The 25,927-nt window shown below is 45.9% G+C and overlaps 1 protein-coding gene across 1 annotated transcript; it reads right to left on the reverse strand.

Moving 5' to 3' along the window:
- Positions 1-4,312: 4,312 nt before the first annotated feature.
- On the reverse strand, positions 4,313-8,966 carry LOC123111001 (calcium-dependent protein kinase 28). The gene is made up of 7 exons (XM_044531656.1): positions 7,791-8,966; positions 6,330-6,473; positions 6,072-6,224; positions 5,813-5,928; positions 5,178-5,345; positions 4,855-5,079; positions 4,313-4,762 (listed from the first exon to the last, which is right to left on the reverse strand). The coding sequence occupies exons 1-7, from the start codon at positions 8,383-8,385 to the stop codon at positions 4,601-4,603; spliced, it is 1,563 nt and encodes a 520-aa protein (XP_044387591.1). The 5' UTR covers positions 8,386-8,966; the 3' UTR covers positions 4,313-4,600.
- Positions 8,967-25,927: the final 16,961 nt, after the last annotated feature.

Raw genomic sequence — 25,927 nt, forward strand, 5'->3', positions numbered from 1 at the left:
CTACGGGATCGGTCCTAGACCTCTTGCCAGGAGAGCCCTGCCCAACATCCTCTGGAGCCCTCCCCCTCTTTGAGGGCGACACCCCCTTGCCTCTCGCAGTTGTATGTTCTTTGACTTTCTCTGGTGAGGGGACATCTGGTGCAGCCTTGCCCTTCTTACCACCTGCACGAACTTCAACATGTTCATCATCGTCGGTGTCGTGCTGCACGTTCTCCATGTCATTGTCATCGTCCTTGTTGAGAGCAGCATCTCCATCTAGTTCATCTTGTGTGTCAGGAAGCTCCTGGGAACTGTTGTAGTCGTACCGGCCACGGCAACCAGTTGGCCGATGTGTCCGTTCTGCAACAAATGTAGTGAACTGCCTCGCAACCGCGTCTCTGTCAGAGCCATTAAGGGACGTCCAACCCTCAACCAACTTCCCGAGCAAGCTGGTCATTCCGGATGCAAACTGCCCAATTAGATGCTCAACAGGTGCCCTCGCCTGTGCATGAAACAAGAAGCAGCAGTAACCAACCATATTAGAGTCACGTGCACAAGATCAAAATAAACCAAAGCAACCATAGATATATATCCTTGATTACCTCAGTAGGACAAGACGGAGCTGAGTGCACGTCCATCCACTTTCCAAAGTTTTGAGGCCCCCAAACACGCTGTAGTCTATAGCATGCTTGGCCATCAGCTGGAAATAACCAAAAAACAGCTAGGATGTAAGAGAGAAAATAATGAACACTAACTAACAGTTCATGTATTACAAAAAAAAAGAGGAAGAGAATAGAAGTTTCAGCATGGATGACAGAGTTGCCATGTGGCGTGAGACATGGATACCATGCGCAGACAGCCATGGCTAACAAGGTAGTCATCTCTTGTTAGCCACAGACGGTTGCCATATGAGGATTTTTTTTCATATGTTATGCAGCAACAAAATTGAAAGAATGCCGTGTAAAGAAAGAAACCAGAACTAACCTGCAGTTTCCCATATTTCGTATCAGTTACCCTGTCTGCAGCAAGCACAGCCTTGACAGCATCGTAAGTCCACGTAGAAACAGCAAACTTGTGTGTAGGCGGCGGGCCTCCTGTCCCAGTGAAGTCCACGGTGGACAGATCAAGACAATCGACATACATGAGCTGATGTACAACAATTTTAAAAGGAAAAAATATCAGTTGCCATCATGGTATTTTGCAAAAACAAGCTAATGTATGTTCCTTCAATCATCAAGTTGAAGGGCATGAAAAGAAAGAAAAAGTTGCCATCTATCTGTGTTAGTTGCCATCATGGTGTGTTGGCAGTTGCCATCTTGTTATGATGTTAGTTGCCACAATGTCACCATCATGGTTGCCATGCATAATCAAGGTGTTAAGAGTGTTTGCAAAGGACTAGTAAAAAATACCATTAAATGGAGTCGACAACCCTTCTGGTACATCTTGTTTGAGAATGCATCATGCAGGAAGTCCGCAATGAACTTACACCAATTCATGTTCTTCACATCTTTCAGTTTCGCCTGCACGGCACAAATTTTAGGACAAGAAGTTGCCGCATCAGAAATCAAATGAAAAAAACATCAAAATAACTGGTAGTGACTAGCTTACAGATGACATCAGAGCCAAAAGATTGAAGGAAATAAAGGAGTAGAGATAGATCATTCACCAGGATGGGGAAGCATTTGTTGCTTGGGCGAAGAGAAGTGGTCAGCACGAAAACAGCTGAGATGAGGTACATGAGTAGCTTCATCTTAAAAACCTCACCATGGATTGTCATGGCCTCCAGCGAATTTGCCAGGAAAGTCATGTTCGGCATGGATGCCATCCCAGGAAACAAATTGGCAAACAACGTTTCTTCAATCTTATTGTTGACCTCATACGGGACTTTGATTTCTCCACGGGACACACCCAAAGTGCAGAACACGGATTCCTCGTCCAACGGCAGTCTTCCACGTCCCGGAATCACAAATTCCCTGGAGGCGGGGTCGTAAATCTCACCAAGCCAGTCGCATACAGGGTTCACTAGATTCTTGCACCGGACATCCATCAGAGCCTGCATACCCATCTCAGCAGCAGCTCCCTTCTGATCGTCGGTAAATCTCTCGGTCAATGAAGTCAGGCATTCCTATGAAGCCCTATTGCGATTACGTTTCTTCTTCTGCAAAATAGGCAAATGATCATTTGTTGCCATGTTTTCACTATCATGAAAATTTAGTTCCTAACAGACGATTGCAAACTCAATGTGACATTCAAAACATATGGGGGAGGAGGGGGTGGACAGTTACCTCATCGTCGTCTTTTGTCCGTCCAGTAGCCCGATTCTGCTGCGGTACATCCATGAAATCATCATCATCGTCTTGATGATCACCGCGAGCCATTCCGCTGAGGTAAGAACAAACCAAAATGTCAGGGTGAAAATGAAAAGTATGAAGTAAGCAGTTGCCACCTAACAGAATGTACTTGCCACATGGGCTCAATTGAAAGTGGCAAATAGTGAAGGCAATATCATATGAACACACCCCCCCTATGATTGTCAAACCATAAATGTGGCAACTAAACACATTGGCTTCATTTGAAAAACGTACAGATCATAATGCACTTAGAACAAAATGTTGAAGTTGCCATGTTAGCACAAGATAGTGCGAAGAAAGGCACAAATCTTCCACTGCACAAACATATAATGTGGCAACTCACACCCTGTCCTCATACAAAAATGAGTTGCCATGTGTTCAAAGGCAAAATGTGCTACGTTGAAATTGTCATGTTAAAACGCAAAACAATTCAAAAAGAGTTGAAAACATTTTCTGAACAACCTGTAATGGCAATTCACACACTGACCTCATATTAAAAATGAGTTGCCATTTAATACAGCCAAATATGTTCAGATATCACAAGTCAGCGTGGCAAAACACAAAATTGGGTCTATAGTACAGTGAATTTGCCACATTATCCTGCCTACATCATGGCAACAGCCATAGTGTGTTCACAGAAATACTTGCCACATGGAAAGCATATTTGTGGCAACTGACACAGTTGATCAGGAAATTAGTTGCCATCCAGTGCACATAGTTGCTGAAACTGCCATGACTACCTATTTACTACACTTTATCATGCCTACAGCATGGCAACAGCCATAGCATGTGCACAAAATTAGTTGCCACATGGAAAACATATTTGTGGCAACTGTCACAGTTGATCAGGAAATTAGTTGCCATACAGTGCAGATAGTTACTGAAACTACCATGTCTGCCTTCATACTGCACTTTGAAAAACAACTACCTAGATCTAGGGTTCATTGGCAACTATCATAACCTGAAATTCATCAACAAAAAACTTCCTGCACTGATCGCGCATAGCATTTCGAGACAATACATAACTAACAGCTAGAAAAATGCCGGCTCAATCCCAAGGCAGAACTAGGATGTGGCTGCGGAGAGGCCGAACCACACCGGCATGACAGACACCGCGGCGGCGACGAAACTGCTCAATGCCACCGAAAACGGCAAGCACATGACTCCGCTGCCGGCGGGAACGCCGGCGCATCGCGAATCCGCCTGAATCTCGATGAATCTCGAGCGGAACATTGACCACGGAGGAGAGGGGAGAAATGCAGGCAAGGAATGTGCGCATGGGAAGGAGCATTACCTTCAATCTGCAGGCACTCCGGCAAAGACGCTCTGGTCCGGCGAGTCCCACCGACGGCCGCGAATGCCGTCGACTCTTCCGCCTCAGCAGTCGCCTTCTCCTCTCGCCTTCTCTTCCAATCGAATGAACCGCGGGGTGGGTTGTGTGAGTAATGAAGTTGAGAGTAAATGGAACCGTGAGTGGAGGGGGGCGAAGTGCGCGACGTGGTTGATGGCAACCGCAGTCGGGCGTGGCGTGCGGGCGCAAAGTAGTTCCACCGCATGCCCCCGAGTGGCAACCGTTGACCGCGGGGAGGCAACCGGCGTGTGGGCGAACTCTCTCACACACCACACACGCGACTTGTCCTACGTGGCACACAAAATCAGCCAAAACGTGCCAAGATTCGTGCATGAACTGTTGAACGGCGATGGAGGCGTGTGATTGAGTTGGCTAATGCCCACACGTGTGGGCGTTAGTGTTTTCGAAAGACAAAATATGTGCTATATTCGAAAACACTATTTAAAGGAATAGTAACGTCAGATTGTACTTTCTTCACTCGAGAATACCAGATTTTCAATTTTTTTGTTTCTAGTATTTTCTTTGGATTTATTATTCATGTGGGTGCGCATGGAATCATGTTCACCTGTGCATTTTCATATAAATTTGTCTCTATTACAAGCACATGTTTAGAATACAAGCCATTAGAATATACATATGGAACAAAATCAATACTTAATTTGTGCATTTAACAACAAAAGTTGATACGGATACAAAGATAAATTTATCATCATAAAACAATATAAGAAACTTATATGGCATGTCAAACACCTAAATTTTTGTTACACTAAAATACCATAGTATGCTTTGCTCAACTATTTAGCACTACTAGTAGAATTCAACAGCGTCCCAGTGGCCAAACTATATCACTTGTTCCGATGGATCCAGGTGAACACTTCAGACAGTAGTATCTGGAAAGCACAACCCTCTCATATACGAGTTAGGTGGTTCCACCGGGCCTCAATATTTCGCCGAGATTCACATGCAGGCTGTTCCTCATGGTTCTCCTTCCTGCCCCAACAGCCCCACTGGTCCCACTGGAGCTACCAGCATTACCCTTTCTCATCATAGCCGCAAACTCACTGTAATCAATTTGTCCATCCTACAAAATTATTTATATGTCAAGTGATAAGTCTATTATAAGTCACAGCTGTGAAGAATGGAGTGGTGAAAAACAATGCTAAAAAGACAAACATTATTTTGGTCCACATCCTTGATCATATCCTCAAGATGAACGTCAGAAAGGCCAAATTTCTCGCATGCTTGCGAGAGCTCATCAATCGTTATAAAGCCACTTCCATCTTTATCAAAGAATGCGAATGCTGACACCAAATTTTCCTCCCTCTCCAGTTTATTCACATGCAATGTGGCTGCTAAGAATTCACCATAGTCGATGGATCCGCTATTGTCAATGTCAGCCTGAAAAAGATGTATAAAACTCAATGGTGCGTACTACTATCTAAAAAGTGCTGGACTGCAATTACGACTGATGGACTCAACAAGACTGTAGCACTAACCGCATCCATCAAAGACTGGATTTCAGGTTCCATTAGATCGGATCCCACCCTTTTCAAGCCATCCTTCAGTTCTTCATAAGTTATTGTCCCACTATTGTCAGTATCAATCATTTTAAACAACTCTTTTAAGCCACCGATCTCCTCCTCAGATAGACTTTCAGCAATGACCTGCAAGAACACAAACACGCTTGGTCCCTGAAAAGATCAAGGTACAAGATAATTCACGTTGCACTTTGGTGCCATCTTTATTCGGCAGTTGCAAAAATATTACCACATTATTCTGCGAGATGCCACTTCACCAAGAGTCCAAGCGAACAAGATTGTACAATCATACAAATCACAAAGAGACAAGGCCCACTGACAAGATTCGTACACAATAATTTATATTTCTTATTAAAATCTCAATTTCCTTCGTTACATGTGTGATCGTTATGAAACAAATTTCACTTGAGACTTCCATTTTCAGTGAACGCATTCTAGTCAGTGTTCGTATGTATAATAGAAGTGTCAGAAAAAGGAGGCAATAATGTAATGTTGTAACAGAGCACTAACTCTACTGAAGTGCAAAGACAGAGTAGTGAATTTAGAGTGCAATGTCTGCTACATGTCACTAACAGGACAAAAAGATTCCATACCCTCAATGCCATCTTCTTCAGCTTGTTCATCGCAGAAAAGTGTTTCAGCCTTGACAAAACAGCAGAATCAATAGGTTTGTCAGGTGCAACAGAATCATCAACAATCCATGGATGACCTGACATGGGAAATACCATTGTTATTACTTCTTTCAGATAATGGAAGGGATCCCCCCTCTCTGCATCCGGAGATGCATGCAACATTGTTATTGTTAGTAAAAATACACTTATGTGACACAGGGAAGGACAGAGCAAGACTTACACAGAACCTCATGAGCAGTCTCTCTCTTTGTAGGATCACGGATAAGCATCTTACGAACTAGATCTTTAGCACTATCAGAGATACTAGGCCATGGTTCAGTTTCCAAGTCAAGTTTACCTCGCAAAATCTGCTTGAAAATTCCTGTTTCGCTTTCTGAGAGGAGAAAAGCAGATTTTATCCACTCAAACATGGTAATGTTGGCAAATGATAATAGATCTAGACCTAGCAGTTCAATGGTTCGAACAGTAAATAATCTACCTGCCCAAAACGGAGGCACACCACACAGCAAAATGTACAGAATTACTCCGGCACTCCAGACATCAGCTTCTGGGCCATAGCATTTTAGAAGCACCTCAGGTGCAACATAATAGGGACTCCCAACAACATCAGCAAATTTATCTCCTGAAAAACGAGAAGGGAGAGTTTTCATTGTCAACGAACTTTTAGTGCAAGTTCTATTAATCATTTCTAGCGAAATAAAATAGTAGACCGCATTAACTCAAGATTCCACTAACCAGTCACTATGCACTAAATTAAGCATGGCAGCGCAGGTGCGACTGACAAATTCTGTTCTAAGCAACAAAAATTTATCTTGACAAAATATTAATCACTAAGTTGTCCCACATGTCCTCAAATACACATTTAACAGCTCCATGAAGCAAAGTTCCTTCAGTTGTCTAGTTTTATTGACTATAAAACTGTATCTTGTTCTTGTTTCTGTAATTCTGTTTCATATTCTTTTGCTGCTCAGTGCCCCTGTATGGAGCCAGGAAGTATTGTCATTTGGCATGTTATTGACTCGATTTTGTAAACATGTGGGTGGCCAGTGATTTAGCTGCACAGACATGTTAACAGTGTATATGTTCTAGAAAATATTAAGCAACGTCCTGCAACACAATCGAATTTTTTGCAGTGATGTCATTCTTTAAAGTGCAACCCTATGAACATAAGCTCTCCTGTCTGCAGCAATTTTCAGCGGGGAGAACAAAAAGAATCCATACATCGCAGTTCGCAATACAGCTTAACATGTACTTTCATATCCTACGAAATTGTGTCTCATGAACTAAGGTACTAGTGGATTAGTTAGCCGCACCGAACTTTGGCATTGTGTCAAAAAGAAAAATTAACTATGGTACAGTAACACAACAGTAAGCACATACGTAGAAGCTAGATGTCCAGCCCATGGAAACCCGTATACCCGAAATTGCTAATGTTTCCCAACCAAAGTCAATAACTGGAAACCACTTTCATAGCCCACAATAGTGTACTGTACCAAACTTATCCTCTAATCCAGGCTAGAACTACTTATTGCGACTTTATGAAATTCCATCAGATTATAGGGCAACATTACAAAAAAATATGGTTATGTAACATAGGAGTACCTCCGTTGTGTAAAAGAGTACAAAATTGACTTCAAAGATCAAAACAGTAAAACCACATAGCATTTACAGTACTCCCACCATTGTACTAAATCAGCGACAATTAATATGGATCGGAGGGAGTAGCATTATTGATTTTCCGTCAAACTACCATATCATATTGTTTTTTCGTCAAATAAATATAAACGTATGGATATTTTAATTCCTCAACTGAGCAATCTATTCAAATGGCGTATTGATAAGGTTGCTGCAAATACCAAGATCAATTTAACACCAAGTGCATCGCTAATTGTTGCATCAATCAAATCAAATCAAATAATTTAACGAAATAGCAACCAACCAGGCTTGTAGAAGACGGAAAGCCCAAAGTCCGTGGCCTTGAGTGGGGCGTCCTCTGCCGTGCTCGCGAAGAGGAAGTTCTCCGGCTTGAGGTCCCGATGCATGACACCGAGCGAGTGGCACCCCTCTACCACCCCCACGATCGTCCTGATGAGTTGGGCAGCGGCACGCTCGCTGTAGTGGCCCTTGGCCACGATGCGGTCGAAGAGCTCGCCGCCGGCGCAGAGCTCCATGACCAGGTGCACGAAGAGGGCGTCCTCGTAGGCGCCGCGGATGCGAACCACATTGGGGTGCTCCGACAGGTGATGCATGATCTGGATCTCGCGCCAGACATCATCGTAATCCTCGCGGCACAGCAGCTTGCGCTTGGGGATGGACTTGCACGCGTACTCGCCGCCGTCCTCCTTGGCCACGCACAGGTACGTCGTGCCGAACTGCCCCTGCCCCAGCTTCTTCCCGATGCGGTAGTGGTCGCGCACGTTCGCCGTCTTGTGCGGCAGCACCGACGCCGGCCGCCCCACCGACGGCGCCGTCACCGGCGGCGGCAGCCGAGCGTGCGCCTTCTCCCTCCCCGGGCCTTTAGGGTCCGGCTGCATTGGCGTCGACAGCTGCGGCTCTCCACGGGATCAAGAACCGTACAGGCCTCCCTTCCCACCCCTTGTCAGAAAATACCGCGGAGAGCCACGCCAACAACCGATGGGAAATGGAAGTTGTCTCCCGCCTCCGTCCACGATCCCTGGTCTCTTTCCTAGGAAATTTACAGGGATTGCGATTGAACAACTCACAAAAGGATCGGATCTTGGAGCGGGCCCTCTTGCCTTGGGGGATTCTTGGCGGAACAGATGATGATCAGAGGCTAATGAAGGAGCTTTAGGGGAGGTTTATGGCGGCTCCGCCGTCCGAAGAGCGGGGAGAAATGTGTGGCGATGGGATTGCTCTGTTCCTCTTCCTGGGTGGATCCTTGCAGGAATTCCAGGTGAGACCGGTCACACGCGAAGATTGAATTCTCGCTCCATGCGTGGTTGGAAAATCTATTGGCTTCGATGGCTCGTTGGGTCACGGGGGCGCATGGGGATGAATTGTTCGGGCATGGGCATGTGGGGGAGCATGGCGGTGGTTATCTTATTCTCTTCCGTGAGAGGGATGGAGGAGAGGGTGGAAGGAAGAAGAAGGCAACCGTGGTCGGAAACTTCTATTCCGAGCCTTTTTTGTTTCTGATATTCTTTTTCTAAATAGTTACAGTTATGTCACATATTGTTACTACTTATGGAGTACCTTTTTTTTTCGTTTCATTTGCATCATATAATACTTAAAATTACTTTATACTAGCACCATGAAAAACCATAAATGTATTTTCTAGAAACACGAGTCGGTGGAATTTTTTTCTTAAAGCATAATGCAATTTTTAAAAATACATATTATGAATTACAATGCTGTGAATCAAACAACTATCCGTACGATATAAAGAAATACAAGCCCCTAACATCTAACACAACAGACCTCCTTTCGTCTGAAGCTGTTCTATTCCAAAATATTGCTTGCTTTTATCATGATTGTTGATAGGAATATAAAAGTAGCATTTCACAGTGGGGTGCACTTCCAGAGTGAACGAATCAGATGTTAGGTGGCCAAAAGTTTCGAGGTTGCTCTGTAGTTAATTTCATTTTCACAAAACAACCGTGGATGGATTACTTATTGCCAAAGAAATCCATGAAGGAATCCGGGAGCTGAAGGAACTAGAAAATAGTAAAACTCAGCAACCCACGATTTTCCACAGCGATTTGACGTCTACAGCCGTTGAATTATGATTCCCAACGTCCTAGATCCTCCAAGCATCCATGATGCCTCCTTGGCTCATGTCGGGACCCCGATCCTAAGTCATAGCGATCTAGCATAAGACATATCATATCACTTTACGGCCTCACGCACGGTAACCCATGGTTGCTGCCTTTATCTTGGCCGAGACCGTTTGCGTCTTTTAGCTCACGTATATGATTGTGATGCTAGCATCCATATGACAGAGAACTCGGGTCGACATGACAAGTCATAAACCAAGGTGGCACAAACGTATAGAGACAGGCATAGCTAACCCAGCAATGCACGTGTCGGTCATCAATGTATGAACCCAAGTCACAGTAAGCTACAAGGACTTAAAGGAACAACACATTGCATTTCCTCGTAGGGACAGACACAGGAGTGAAGAAGGATACATACCGGTCAATCCATGTGTTCCAGAGTAGTAGCGAACTACCAAGGCTCAGTGGAAGCACTAGAAGACATTTCCCTATAGAAAAGACTACCAAAGGCAGATAAACAGGTGTAGGATCCCACACATACCAATGCATTTCAAACATACACACAATATGCACGATATGTGTAGATACAACATGGCATCACAACATAACTCTATGACTCAAAGTATTTATTTAAGAGGCTCCGAAGAGCCATACATAAAATCACATTATAAATAGGGGTGACATGACCCATCATACAAAGCATACAAGCAACGAAAGTATAACTTGTCTGAGTACAGACAACTACAATAAAAAGGGCTGAGAAGTCTGACTATCTACAGGACCCTCCCAAAGGTACAAGACCATAGCTGGGATACAAGCTACTCGTCGAAGTCCACATGGAACTACTAGTGAAATCGAAATCTCCCCTACAGAAGCGTAAATTAATCAAACGTGTGTACAAAGGTACTCACTAAGACTTACATTAGAACTATCCACATATGCATCATGTATCAATAAAGGTGTTGTGAGATTTAACTGCAGTAAGCCAACATTGACTCAGTGACTATTTTGTACTACGACTACCAGTAATTTTTTTGAGGTGAGAAAGCACACACGAGTCCACTAGTCACCACAACAATACACCGCTACTAGATCATGGTAGGCGCGCGTTGCCGCGCCCGTTCATTTTTTCGATAGAATGACTGGGAACTCGATACATGTATGATGAAATGAAACACACACAACCAGCTCCCAAAAAATTGAAGGACAAACTCTGAACTGCAAATAATCAAATAACAGAAGACATAACAATTATTTCTAAGTCATTCAGCAGCCAGGTTGAGCTACCATCTATTAACTAAAATGAAAAAAGTTTAATAATTCCAACAAAGGAATGTGAAACCTCTTTTACAGGGAAGGATTCCCATAGGCCGGAGATGGAGACATGCAACAATGGGTTTCTGTCTCATCAGCACATATTGAATAGTACACCTATAAACTGATCATTTTTTGTGAGAATACATGTAATCCCCTTTGTCAAATAGAAGATATTTAAAAAGCTGCCGAACAATAGTGTGAGAATACTATAACTAATCTCCCAACCAGCTCAAGCCAGTCATGATGCATGCCTGTTTTTGTCGCTATGATGTTAAGATCGGCAAGAATAAAGAAAACTGAGAATATGTGGGTGCCTGCCATTCTTAGCAGCAAGAGTATAAGAAAACTGAGAATATCTGGGTGCCTGCCATTCTTAGCAGCAAGAGTATATATAGTTCCCAAACCATATAGTTGAAGTTGGAACTGTTTCACCTAAATTAAATAACCTCCAATCAATTCGAGCTGGTCATGATGCAAGGTATCATCAGTTATCTGTGAAGATGTAAAAAGCTAATAACTGACCCAACATAAGTTTTCTATTTCGAAGCTTGTTAAAAATCAACAAACTGAAAGCACACAAAATACATTTTCGAATGGAATATTTTGCCTGATCCATGAATAGGTTAAATACATCTCAATTAGGCTCAGGTGACCAGACAGTATGCTTGAGTACGTGCACCTGCATTAGTCAAACAAACACACGAATTTAGATTCACAAGACCAATTTGCTCAACGAAACAAAACAATGTCTAAATACTCTTAACTTGGTAGCCATGGATAAACACGTGAAAATAGGCTAGACCCATGAAGGGATGGCCCATAGAAAGAAAGCACAAATCTCCAAATTTCTGCCGACTCAAATTATAAAATAACTGATGCAGCTAGCAGACATACCTCTCAACGCTCCTATCATAGCCTCTATAAGCTGGAATTATAGGAGTGTTGGTTAATTTCATATGTTGCACACTGTTATTCCTAGCTGTTATATTTCCTCAATGCTGCAACAACACCACACCATGCAGATATAATTTCATTATCCCTTGTAGGAAGAGACAATATTTGATTGTTCAGACATCACATAAAATAAACACATGTCAAGGTAAAAGACTGCATATGTACTGTAAATGTGCCGCTTGAACTATATTGAATCAATCATCGCTTCAGGTCATCAAGCTCAGAGAAACGCCTCTGCACCATAACACATAAGTAACTAATAAAATGTCTGGCTTGATCAGAGGAAGGATGGCCTAAATAGCTCACAAAATAAATGATAGAGCTTGACAGAAAAAATATTTCATTTAATTTGAAAAGAAGTCAAAATCTGGAAGCAGCTTCGGTCATAGTAATAGTTTAAGCTGTATATTTAATCATCCATTCATCCATAATGTCAGAATGGATGGAATGGGGAATTCAGTTATGAACACAATATATATATATATATATACATACATACATGAGAAAAAACATAGAATCGGTGACAACTTAGTGAGGAGCCAATCATGAAGCCAGTGAATTAGTATGAAGATATTGAATTTGCAACAATTTAGAAAGAGGTACACCAGCCAAGGAAAAACATCCTAAAAGCGAAAGTTGACCTTACATTGGAGATACATTTTGCATAGCAAAGGAAATAGATCTACTGATCTCCACTTCCATATTCTTTTTTTCTTATAAACGTGTCCATTGACACATTTTTATTTTAATGCATGAAAGAAGTAGAGAGATATATAACATATATCGAAGATCAAAATGTTGGAGAGAGAGAAAGAAAAACAAATACTTTGATATGCATCCCGAGTATACTTTTCAATCAAAACAAGAGCTCTTACATAAAAAATGATTCTATTGGCCAATCTGCAACTGTGTAGTGAGTTGGTAATAAAATATTTGGAGTACAGAAACATTCATACTTTTTGCTTTCATCAGAAATATATGTCCTCACAAACGTCCAGAAATCTGATTGACATTGACTAAATCAAAAAGATACATCAGAAAGCCATGTCTGGTTGTGAGCGGTGAGGATTGCAGGATCAGAATATCTGAATATTTAGGAGGGAAGATAAGTACATGACGATAATGGTGAACACTGACATCATATTTTTCACAGCATATCGGCAATTCATCGAACAATTCAAGTGCAAAGGTTAAAGCGTCATCTCAACAGAAAGAAATTGGAGGAATATAGGGTACTTGTAGAGTGCCCCGGCAGGTTAGCATGGTCCATACCTTAAATCGCAGTGACTGTACATGTATAGGAAGGGTCGGGTGTATACATCCACCTGCTGCTATTGTAGACATGGTGACCCGCCATGGCTCCATCAGCTAGCGATTGATGTTGCCTGCATTTCGATCGCGCCCAGAGGTCATATTGACGCGCGATCATATATTGCTGATCAGGTGCTCGATCAAGATAGGATCCAGCAATGGCGCGACTGAGAAGTTCAAATATGGCGTAGAAAGAAGCTGGACCAGGCCTGTGGTGGCAACTCGCCCACCATCGCCTTCTTCTTCTTGTAGTCTGCCGAATCCTCGTGTGTGTCCTATGTGTACCTGCTGCCGGGGGTGTCTTCGTTGCCCGTGCGATACAGGGATGTCGTGGCTGTGTGTACCTGTCGACTGGGGTGTCTTCGTTGCTCGCGCGATAGAGGGGTCTCGTAGCATCGACAATGGTGGCGGCGGCCACACTGAATTATTCAAACTTTTCATAAACGCCTCGACTCATCACGCACACACACACACACACACACACACACACACACACACATATATATATATATATATATATATATATATAGAGAGAGAGAGAGAGAGAGAGAGAAGTACAAATGGTTTTAAGCCAGTCAACAGCAGAACTAATGCTGAAATTTTGTGTTCATCGAAAACAAATATTTCCAATGTCCTTATATCGTCCAGTAAACAAGGAACGAAATCCCGAGCCGTCCCAACGATCAATGAAGGAATCACACTTGCAGAACCCACGGGACTAACCAACCAACCAATCCCCACGGGAACAATAGAAAAACGGAGGAGCGCACAGGAGGAGGCAACCCCAGCGACGGGTGTTAGATCAGAGCAGAGGATAAAGAGAAAGAGGCACACCTGCTCGGGAGTGTGTCCACCCTGCCTTTGAATGGCAGTTGTCCGGGACGCCGGATCTAGTGGTGCCGCCTTCCGGCAAATCATGTGTCACAGTGAACGCCGTTGCTTGATGTTGTGGTCAGCGGCACCAAATGGCGGGAGGGCCATAGTCTTGGCATGAGAGGTCGGCATGAGAGGTCGGCATGAAGGAGGTCCTTGTGTCGTCGGAGCCCAGCACCGTCGCCACGGGAGTCGTGCATCGTCCCATCGTCCGCCGCCACGCTAGGGTTGCGACCTTGCGAACAGAAGGAGGGTTGTGTGGAGAGTCCAGCTCCTTTTGGATGCACGTACATAGACAGCTAGGCCCATTAGGCCGAATTTAACAGCGGACACCCAAAATTGTCGTCAGAGCAGCGGCCCGTCATGGTAGCGCTCGTTCGTAGCGAGCGAACCGAGCGTACGTGATGTTCACCCTTAATCGGACGACTAAAAGCACTTAAAAGTGTTGATCCGACGGCTACAAATGCTAATAGCCTGAGAGGGCAGGAAGAATGCTCGGTTATAATGTATCTAAATGGATTCTCGCCCGTCTCCCTACGAGAAGGCCATCCATAGTACTCATGCTTATCTGGCGCATTTTAGAGTATCTATTTCAAGTTATCTATGAATCATATAAGTCTCAAAGTAGTCCATATCTGATGACGCGGCTATTTGAATAGCTCATTAACCCTAGAAGGGTGTACTTCTTCACACATGTTTCCACCACTTAGCGCATGTACACGAAATGTACTCAGCAGACTTCAAGCGAAAGCCGGCATGGGTGTAGACTACAACTTGACTAACCACACAAGACTCTAATACATGTTTATCGCTCCAAGGATGAACCCACCAGGGAAGTCTGGTCGAATTTTCCGTTACGACCTCAAACGATGTGTACAGGTTCCCAAGTCCACCTTGTTGGATGGTACTATGCTTGGTACACTCGACCATGGTGCGTGTCGCATCAAAGCCTACCCCTCCAGTCATATCTAACCACGGCGCCCAGCACATCCTATAAACACCAGAAACTAGTTGTAAGTCATGGACAGAGATCAGGGTGATTAATAAAGTCGAGCGGGGTCATATTTCAGGGCCCAATGTACGGTAGTAGCTATTCTTGGATAACATACACATGACTCAGTTCTTAAGGATGGTCTCAATGAACAATCCACCATGTACTCCTACATGGCCTCTAATCGCTACCTTATCAAAAGTGTTCACACACTTAGCTCTCAACATCATAAGATGGTCACCACATTCTGATCCATTTCCCGATGAATCAGACCTAACACAACTCTAAGCAATAGCTAGAATGGCATGGATGAAGTCAAAACATGGCTCAGGCAACCCCTAATCATGTTAGGAAGGTTTAACTATATATTTACTATGATAATGACAGGTCATGCAGAGGAATGGGTTCAACTACCGCAACTAGTAACAGTTGAATCATCGTTGTCCTAGTGCAATAAAAGAGAGTAGGAGCGAGCGAGAGAGTATCAGAGTGATCAAGGGGGTTTGCTTTATTGGAATATCAACAGTCACTGGTATAGCGAGTTGCTATACAAATGTTTTCTTAAGCCCTTTAAATGACGACATTTTAAACCATCGCCTTGCTAGTGTGGGCGATAGGGGGGGTACTTCCCACACGACCCAGAAACCGTCAGGGATAGGGAATAACAATACATATGTTTTGCATAACTAAGTGTATGTGATGCCGGCATATATCCCGAACGCGAGTCTTCAGACAACTATTTGAGATATCTCGAATATCCCAAATGCTCCATCCTTGCTACTCGTTTGTGCTCGCATTACCATCGCAGTTGGTATCCATGGTGCTACATTTATGCGAGCCCCATCACAAATAGATCACGATTATAGAACGTGTAATAGGTAGACAATCACACACATTTACTTTTCGTTGACTGTATGCGATTCGATGTAAGAATGCATACAGTTGTCCCTATAAAACTGTATGTGAAGCTTGAATATATCCCACACGATTCATCCATTATACCCGCGTCAGATGAAGGACTATCGCACATGTTCTTCTATGAGCAAACATTTATGATGCACATGACATCATAAACAGTCCATAATTGTCAAGCGTGTGTGATAAGGTGACTTTCACAAACATTTAATAAGAAGGAACTGTGTGCGCTACTATTGTTAATCTCACTTGTTTTTTCTTGGCTGATCGTGTGTGCGGTAGAGATTCATCACACAGGTATGGGATCTGAGAAACGTGTCTGATCTTGACGTTTATCACAGACGTTTTGCTTTCGCAAACCGTGTGCAGTGTAATGGCCCGCAGAACATAATTTATCCCTAATTTAATCTCTGCATTTAGAAATCACATATTTTGAATTTGAAAGTAGGCAATCACTTATTTCATATCGAACCATGTTTATTAAAAATATAGTTCCAACACGAATGCATAATTTGATGCACAGGTACATATACTGAAGAACTACAGAAGCATCAAGTAAAGAATGATGAACCACAGTTGTACTAAAGACTGTAGAGAGAGGCAAAAGACATTCTGGTTGCTAGAGAAGGTGAAGCGGAATGCCCATATTGTGCCCTCCTCTATGCGTAATGCGCGCATGACTCTAGGCTAACCCCTTGTGATGGCTACCCGCCCATCCTTGAATGTTTTCATTAGGACTTCTTGATGCTTGTTGTAGTCTCGATTAAATACTTTGACCTTCATTGCATGTCCACCAATCATGTACTTTGCGATGTAGTCTTGAGCAAACTGCTTTGGGAACCACTGCAAATGAAAAAGATTCAGACATTGCTGTCTAACAACTCATTATGAGCAGTAAAAATATAAGGCTACAGAGTTCGTAGTTACCACCCTACAGCTTACTATTGTGTTGGATAGAGCATAAACAAATAATTTGATTGCCACCGTTCATATCTTTTTGCTACAATCCTTATCAGTTTCCTCACTTGATGTCGGTTCATGAATATCTCTATTGCCCATACACAAAAAGGGTCGTGCGTGGATCCTTGCCAAGGACATATGTACCTACAAGCAACAAGATATTAGAAGCTAAAAAGTGTCCAAGCCTGGATCTATATGCTCTACATTACGGAACGACAGTGGGAGTACAAGCCGAGGGATGAAACTAACCTCAACAGAAAATGTTGGCCACTCCCGTTGTGTCCTGCATAAGTACATGGAAAGTCATGATAAGTATATCAACCTTAACATCAAACACATATAGCCAAGGTGAACAACATCATCTCCAATGATAGCTTGAATGTGTTGGTTTCAGCATGCTGTTAAAGCAGATATAAAATGAAAGGGAATGTTAACTACAACATGATTAACGGCCACCAAATATTGTAATTCAAATTGGTATTGTTGAAAATGAATAGAGCGTAGCTCATGCTTAAACATCACACTAGATAAATGTGTAAACCTGAAATAAAGGGCATGTGTTAACTACATGAGGCATAATAGGAACCAAATATAGCCGTTCAAACAGGTATTGATGTCGTGGGAACGGATATGGCAGTAGAGGTTAGGGGTGCGTAGGAGAGGGCAAAGCCTAGCTACGGTGAGGTTGTACACTCGGATTTACGAGTTCAGGCCCCTCTCGGAAGAGGTAACGACCCTACATCTCGGTGCTACGGGAGCTTTGTTGTACGGAGTGTTGAGTTATAGGGGGTGCGAACCCTTGTGCAGGAGCAGATGGGGTGGCTTATATAGAGTCCGCTGACCCCTAATCAACCTCCATTATGCAAGGGTTCAATGAGACAGTAAAGTTGCAACCGTTACTGGAAACGCCTATACTTAACGATCTTTATAGAAACGAACTGATCGCCTCACTGTTGCCATCCTAGAGTGGCTCCAGGTCTTCTGTTCTTCGAGTGAAATCAGGTACTCCGAGTGAACCAGGACGGTCGAGTGGTGGAGGAGTAACCGAGTGGATCTTGTGTCGAGTGACTTGCATGCTTCGGTCATTCCAGTCGACACCTCCTTTCTAAATATGTAAATCTTGGATTCCCATATGCAGTGTCCTTGGGTAGGTCATGTAGGTCAGGCCTAGGACCCTACCCTAGGTACATGTCATCGTCATTAGCCCCCGAATGGATCGAGGTTCCAGTGAGAAAGGACTGAATTTGATTCCGACGAGTCTTAACGCCTCAGAGACATTTCTTTATAGGCCTGTAAGTACACGAGCTGGTAAATCCTTTGTCAATAACCTTGATTGATTCTGGCTTGTTAAGTGTCCGAGTGAGACAAGCTTCGAGTCGTAGAGCACTGGATCTAACCCAAATGAACGTGGATATCTCTGATCTGATCGATTGCTCTGCCATATCCTAGATTTCGTGGGATTCAAAAAATTGGAGAAGCTCGCAGGCCAGCTGCAGCGCTGTAAGTGGGGCTAGTGGGGAGGGACTCCTCGATTTTCGCTCCCCCTTTATTGCCACATATCATGCAGGCGCCGGTTGTGGGATGTGCTGGGATCCTGCTGGCCCACATGTCAGTGACTCAGGCACGCGGGTATAAAGGACGACACAGCCAAGGTGTGCAATAGTGCTCTCATCTTTTCCCCTCTCCACCTTGTTTCTCTACCTCTTCCGCCCCTACGCCGCCTCGCCCCGCTCGGCTCCAACGACCACAGCAAAGATGGTGAAGGACAAGACAACAACGATGGAGTGCGCCAAGAATGCGGCCAAGGGGAAGAAGGCGTCGAGCTCCCGACCCACTCTACCGCCGGGCTGGATCCAAGGCAACTGGCTGCCCTCGACGGTCACAGCAGAGGACCTCGAGAGGCTCATCGCCGACGGCCTACTGGCCCCTAGTTCTTGGAGGCTGCCAGAGGGGGAGGTCGAGCCCGCATCGTGCCCTGAAGAGCGGGTCCTCCTCCTCACTCATGTGGAGAGAGGTTTTTCCTTGCCCCCTCATCCGTTTTTCCATGGTTTCCTGAATTTCTTCGGTGCACAAATCCACTACCTCCCTCTAAATGCCATATCATACCTTGCTGCCTTCGTCTCAATGTGCGAAAATTTCTTGGGTTGTCGCCTGCACTGGGGGTTGTTCAAACACATCTTCACATGCCACTCTAAGTCAGTTAAGAAAGCGAATCCGAGTGATGCGAGGACCCAGGTGATCCAGCTGTGTGGGGGCTTAGGGTTCAGATGAGAGGTAGAAGTTCCTTCCCTTCCATGACCTTTCCTGAGTCAGTTACACTACAAAAAAAAGACACATCCGTGACATTTTGGGCCGAACGAATTTTTTTCTGTCATACTTATGACACTTTTATGACAATAATTGTGACAAAACCCGGTATCATCATAGATGTGGTGGGGTCCTACTTCTATGACAAAAAATCATGACAAAAATGGGCTTTTCGTCCTGGGCGGCCGGAGACGCAGCTGCATGACATTCTTTGGGTCGTCCATGACGGAAAAAACCATGGTAGAAGCGAGGGCGAGGAAAATATCAGGGTGTTCCCGGTTTCGGTGGGTGGTCGAGGCCGAGCGATGCGCGTTTCTCTCATACACGCACGCGCGTGGGTGCGAGGTGTTGGGCTCTGACTGAACCCGAGAGAGGTGTTGGGCTCTATCTGAACCCGAGCGATTGCACTGCAGGCTACGCGTTACTGAACCCGAGCGATTGATTGATGGCTGTTAACTGAACCCGATTGAGCAATTCCTTTGCTACTGCTACTAACTGAAGCCGATCGATGCTGCCTCTGGATGAACAGTGAGCGTTGCTGAGGGGGCTGGGAGGAACAGTTCCCGGTGGGGGTGGATGAACAGGACCCCGTGGTGTTGCCTCTAGATGAACAGAACCCCGATCGATCGAGACAGATGGGGCTGGATGAACTGGACCCCGTGGAGGTCAGGATGAACAGGACCACCCCATGGAGGGCTTGATGAATAGTAGACGGTGGAGGGCTGGATGAACAGTAGCCCGTGGAGGGGTGGTTGAACAGGAGCCCGTGGAGAGGCTTGGTTGAACAGTAGCCGGTGGAGTAGCGCGCGGTGGAGGCTCGATGAGCAGGAGCCCGTGGATGAACAGTCGCACGTGGAGGCTGGAGGAGGTCGACGATGGATGAACAGTAGCCCGTGGAGGCTGGAGGGGGTCGACGGTGGAGATGAACAGTATCCCGTGGAGTCCCGTTTTGCGGTACGCCACACCCTTCCCGATGAACAAGACCCCTGTTTCGACCGTAGCACTCCAACACAAGTTCGTTTCCTCCATTTTGCGGTACGCCACACTCCTCCCGATTAACAGGACCCCCATTTCGACCGTAGGAGGTCCATTTCCTCCGTTTTGCGGTACGCCAGACCCCTCCCGATGAACAGGATCCCGTTCCGAACGTGGCCGGTCGGACACAAGGCCGTTTCCTCCTTTCTACGGTACACCAGGCCTCATTTCCATCGGCTGTTCCGTCCAAGCCGGTTGGCTCCCACGCGTTCCATTGCCTCCCGATGAACACAACGCATTCCGTTGCCTCCCCATGAACACGATGAAGACGCAGTTTCTCTGTTCCGACCCATCCATGTACAGGAGCCCTGGCCGTACGTACGCGTGAGTAGGCGTTCGAGACCCCGCCCATATGTACGTATGTGGCCGTATTTACTTTCTTGCACCCTGGTCGTTGTACGTATGTGTACATGCTACGTGCGCACCTCTACTACGACACGTGCGCGCCTCTACATCGACCATTATGTACGTACACGTTCGCGACTAGAATTGACAACGCTACGTACGCTTCGACCAGGTGGTTCCCGACTGTCAGGCACTTCCTTGCGTGCGAAGATGTAGCTGGTGGGTCCCAGCACTCAAGGGGGCGAATCATTTTTTTGCCCGGACGTACTTCCTTGTGTGCGAAGATGTAGCTGGTGGGTCCCAGCAGTCAACGGGAAACATCTTTTTCGTGAAATACGGTGACCGTCCAGTGGGTCCCCGCTGTTAGGTGGAGGAATAATTATTTTGCGCGTAATAAGGAGGCACTTCCTTGCTGTGGCCGTGGACTCAGCTGTGAGCCTCTCCATGTACAGTCCACGTCCGATGGAAGCTGTTCCTTGACCACGTTGACCACGCCGCGCCGAGAGCACCAGGGCGGTGGAAGACGGCGAGGCCTAGGCAGGGGACGACGCGGAGCCGAGGAAGACGCGGCAGTGGATGCCCACGCGTAGAGGAGTATGAGGGTTCACTGGTTCGCTGCGGTGTGAGGCTGCCGTCGTCGCAGAATAACAGGGGGTGTGGTGAGTAGATGGATGGCCTGGCCAGCGGTAGGAGTAGTAGGGGGCGGTTAGGCCTCCGCCGCATCACAGCCGGCCACGGGAGGCAGGAGCACGAGGCACGACCGGCGTTGGTTTGGGCGGCTGGAGCAAGAAGACCAGAGGTTGAAGAAGCACTACGGCCGTTGGATGGACATCGTACGGTCACTGGAGCTAGAATCATGCATATTGACTAAGTTGACAAAGCCCTCCGTCCCCGTCAACTTAGTAGGCCCACAAGTCAGCCTGCTACTGGGTCCCAGCTAGCAGGGGGAGTATTCATTTTTTTGTGCATAATAAGGAGGCACTTCCTTGCGTGCGAAGATATAGCTGGTGGGTCCAAGCTGTCAGCGGTGGTAACATTTTTTTCACGAAATACAGAGGCCCTTTCGGTGGGTCCCAGATGTCAGGTGGAGGAATCATTATTTTGCGCATAATAAGGAGGCATTTCCTTGCGTGCGGCCGTGGACCCAACTGTCAGCCTCTCCATGTACAGTCCACTTCAGATGCATGTCCATCATTGACCATGTTGACCAGGCCGCACCGAGAGCACCAGGGTGGTGGACGACGACAAGGCCTAGGAAGGGAACAACATGGAGGCAGGGAAGACTCGGCAGTTGTTTCCCACACGGAGGGGAGTACGACTGTACGAGGGTTTACTGGTTCGTCTGCCGTCGCCGGAGAATAACAGCAGGTGTGGGTGAGTAGAGGGATGGCTAGGCCAGCAATGGGAGTACGGTGGGGCGGTGAGGCCTACACGGCAGCACAGCCGGCCGCGGGGAGGTGGGAGCAGGCAGTCCCGCCGGCGCTTGTTTGAGCGGCTGGAGCAGGAAGAGCAGAGATTGAAGAAGCACGACGGCCGTTGGATGGAAATCCAACAGTCACTGCTTGTGCGTCAACCTTTTTTTAGGAAAGCCTCGAATCTGTGGAAAACAGCATACATCCCATCTGCCATTATTTCTAATATTTTACAGCCCATTTGCTAATTCTTAAGGTTTTTTTGGAGCCCATATTCTTTTTGTTAGCATTACAGCCCATATTGTGGCCACGGTTAAAAAATTATACGAAATTTTGCATATTTTGGTGCGGTCCGAACTATTTTAATCCTGAAATTTCAAGTCACATTCAAACTGATTTTAAAAATAAAAGTATATCAATATAAAATCCAACAAATTGTCCACGCATAAAAATCAATGCAATTTAAAATCTCGAAATGGAAAAAAGAAATTTGAAACTAATTGCCTATTTGATGTGTTTTGAAAAAGTACAGCCCATTTCTCATTACTGATAGGCCATTTTCTCGGCCAGCCGAATGAAGCTCTCCTTGTCTTGAAAGATTTGCAGCCCAACAGGCTTGACAAAGCGACTTACTTGGCAAATCACAAAAAAACTGCGCTGTGGCCGTGGACCCAGCTGTCAGCCTCTCCACGTACAGTACTCTTCCGATGGAAGTAGGTCGTTGACCACATTGACCACGCCGCGCCGAGAGCACCAAGGCGGTGGACGATGGCGAGGCCTAGGAAGGGGACAACGCGGAGCCGTGGAAGACGCGGCAGTGGATGCCCACACGGAGGGGAGTTCGAGGGTTCATTGGTTCGGCTACGGCGTGAGGCTGCCATCGCCGCAGAATAACAGGGGGTGTGGGTGAGTAGAGGGATGCCCTGGCCAGCGATGGGAGTAGCAAGGGGCGGTGAGGCCTCCGCGGCATCACAGCCGGCCACGAGAGGCAGGAGCACGCGGCAGGACCGGCACTGCTTTGGGTGGCTGGAGCAAGAAGACCAAAGGTTGAAGAAGCACTATGGCTGTTGGATGGACATCATACGGTCACTGGAGCTAGAATCGTTCATATTGACTAAGTTGACAAAGCCCTCCGTCCCTATCAACTTAGTAGGCCCACAAGTCAGCCACCCACTATGGTGGGTCCCAGCTAGCAGGGGGTATTCATCATTTTGTGCGTAATAAGGAGGCACTTCCTTGCGTGCGAAGATATAGCTGGTGGGTTCGACCTGTCAATGGGGGGAACATTTTTTTCATGAAATACAGAAGCCCTTCCCACGTATAGTCCACGTACAGTGTGTAATAAGGAGGAACTTTCCTTGCGTGCGACCATGGACCTCGTGGGTCCCAGCCGTCAGGCTCTCCACGTACAGTCCTCTTCCGATGACTCTCGTATGTTGACCACGCCGCGTCGAGCGCACTGAGGCGGTGGACGACGGCGAGGCCCGAGACTGGAATGACCCGGAGATGGGGAAGAAGCGGCAGTGGAGTCTGGTTCGGGTGAGGGGTGGACCTACACTCGGTAGAGAATAACAGGAGGTGCGGAGTGGAGGGATGGCCTGGCCATCGGCGGGGTAGCGTTTTGCTGAGGAGCGCAAAACAACGCCGCTGGACGCCGAAGGCTGGAGCAGGCGGTCCCGGCAGTGCTGGGGGAAGAAGACGAGAGATTGAAGAAGAATGCCGGCCGTTGGATGTAAATCCAACGCCTTCTTAGGCTTCGACCTACTGGCCCACATGTCAGCCAGTCCATTTGTTTTTTAGTCCATTTGGTGGGCTGGGTGAAACAATGATGTAGCATCTATGCAGCCCGTTTATATATATGGTAGAATTTAAAGCCCATTTGCATTTTTCTCGAAATCCATGGACTTGCTAGGCTGGGTGAAAAATATCATGTTGGGCTAGACGGAGAAATGTTATAAAAACATAAACACATGATTACACGTCGTCACCTAAAAAACATGATTGCACGTCTATTACTGCATTGGCCAGTAAAATCTTTGCAAGCTTATGTACGCAATCAATAGGAGTTAACTTGCCAAGTTATATATAAACAATTATTATTATTATTTTGTAAGAACTTTCAACTTACGAAATAAAATATCATTTAAATTTGATGAGTTAATAGTACGTGGGGTATTATTATTTTTTAGGCTAGACGTGGGACAGTTGAGTTGGTTCTAGGGAAAAGTACTGGGAGAAAACTCAGTTTACATTGAAAAAGAAAGTGGGAGAAAATTCAGATATAGGATTAATGAAAACGAAAAATAGAACTGAGCTATGCGTCGTCTTGAAAAAGCAAACATAACTTGGGCTGCTGATGTTATAGACAAGCTAGGTTGGGAGGCCCAGAGGCCGCTTGATACCTGTTGGATCCAAAAACTGTTGAAACATGTCGTGGGCTACCCATGTTAAACAACAAAACCTAGGCCATGGACCTGGTGGGCCCAGGACTATCAGCCTCTCGACGAATAGTTGTCTCCCGATTCCTCTTGTTTTGCCGACCATGTTGGGAACAACAGACAGCAGCGCTGCGGCTAGAGCACCAAGGCAGAGGACGACGTTGAGACCTCGGACTGAACGAACCAGAGTGGGGGAAGACGCAGGCGGAGGGGAGTACGAGGGTTGACTTGTTCGGGTGCAGGGTGGGCCGGTGGAGCCGCCGCTGCTAGACAATGTGTGGTAGTAGAGGGATGGCCTGGCCAACACCATAGGCTATGATGGCCAGCCACTGTATAGGAAGAGGACAAAAGATTGAAAAAAATAAAGAAATACAAATGGATAGGTGGTTTGTCCCATATGTCTATGTACGAAACCTACTGGGTCCACCTGAGGAGGGGAATATGTTGGGAGGAAGGAGATTCAAAGCACGACAACCGAGTGAACTAGTTTTTTTAACGGACAAGTGAACTAGTTACATACATAAGCAAATAGCCACTAAAAAAGCAAACAGGTTAATGGGTTCTTAAAAGAAATATTTCGGAAAAAACAGATAATTACAACACATAGGCTAATGCATGAAACACTCAGATGATAAAGGTGCTTATAAACAGATGAAGTACAACATCTAGACCTTCCTGGCACGCTTGATCATGATGCTGCGGCTGTCCGTGTACTCGTCGGTTACGGGAAGCAGACACGCCCTCATGTCCAAGATCTGCCTGTACATGTCGTAACATGCGTATGCGTCCTTGTCTGCGTAGGTTATGTAGGCAAGATTCAGAGGTACCTCCCACGTGTTCAGGTCCTTGGTATCATTGTCTTTTTTCATGTTGGCGTATCAGGGGTCGATGATGGTCTCGGCGAGGTCAACCACGAAGTCCTTCTCCTACCCGTTGCTGATGATCTTGTATTGCTTCTGGATGTCGACAAGCTTGTTGCACCAGATGGCCGAATCATCACGTTCTTCCTTCTCTCCACTGTAGCGAAGGTGCAGTCGACGCTGCCGATGAAACGGGCTAATGCTCCAGAACCTCTGATGGCCCTACAGAAGTGGTAGATGAGAACCTCGTCCCGCACACATACCTGGGCGACGGCGATCCGCTGGTCCCTGTCAGGAGATGAATGGATGGGCACAAGGTCTAGTCCTGCAACCTTGTGCTTTCTCGTCCTGTAGGTACGGCTTGAACTTGGCGAGGCAGAGCTTCACCGAGTCCGGATCGTTGGTGTACATCACATTCAACTTCGTGCAGCCATAGGACTGAACGACGAACTCAAAGGGGAACTCCTTGCTGAAATCCATATCCAGCAGGCTCACCCCTCGGATCGCCATTGGAGTCTCTTCAAGTGAATGAGTGTGTAGGCGGCGGCAACAGTTTGTTTTTCAGCTCTTGGGGAACTGGATTCAATAGTAAACTGAGTGTGTACAGGCGACAACAGTTAATAC

This window comes from Triticum aestivum, chromosome 5B, assembly GCF_018294505.1.
Source record: "Triticum aestivum cultivar Chinese Spring chromosome 5B, IWGSC CS RefSeq v2.1, whole genome shotgun sequence".
NCBI classification, from domain to species: Eukaryota; Viridiplantae; Streptophyta; class Magnoliopsida; order Poales; family Poaceae; genus Triticum; species Triticum aestivum.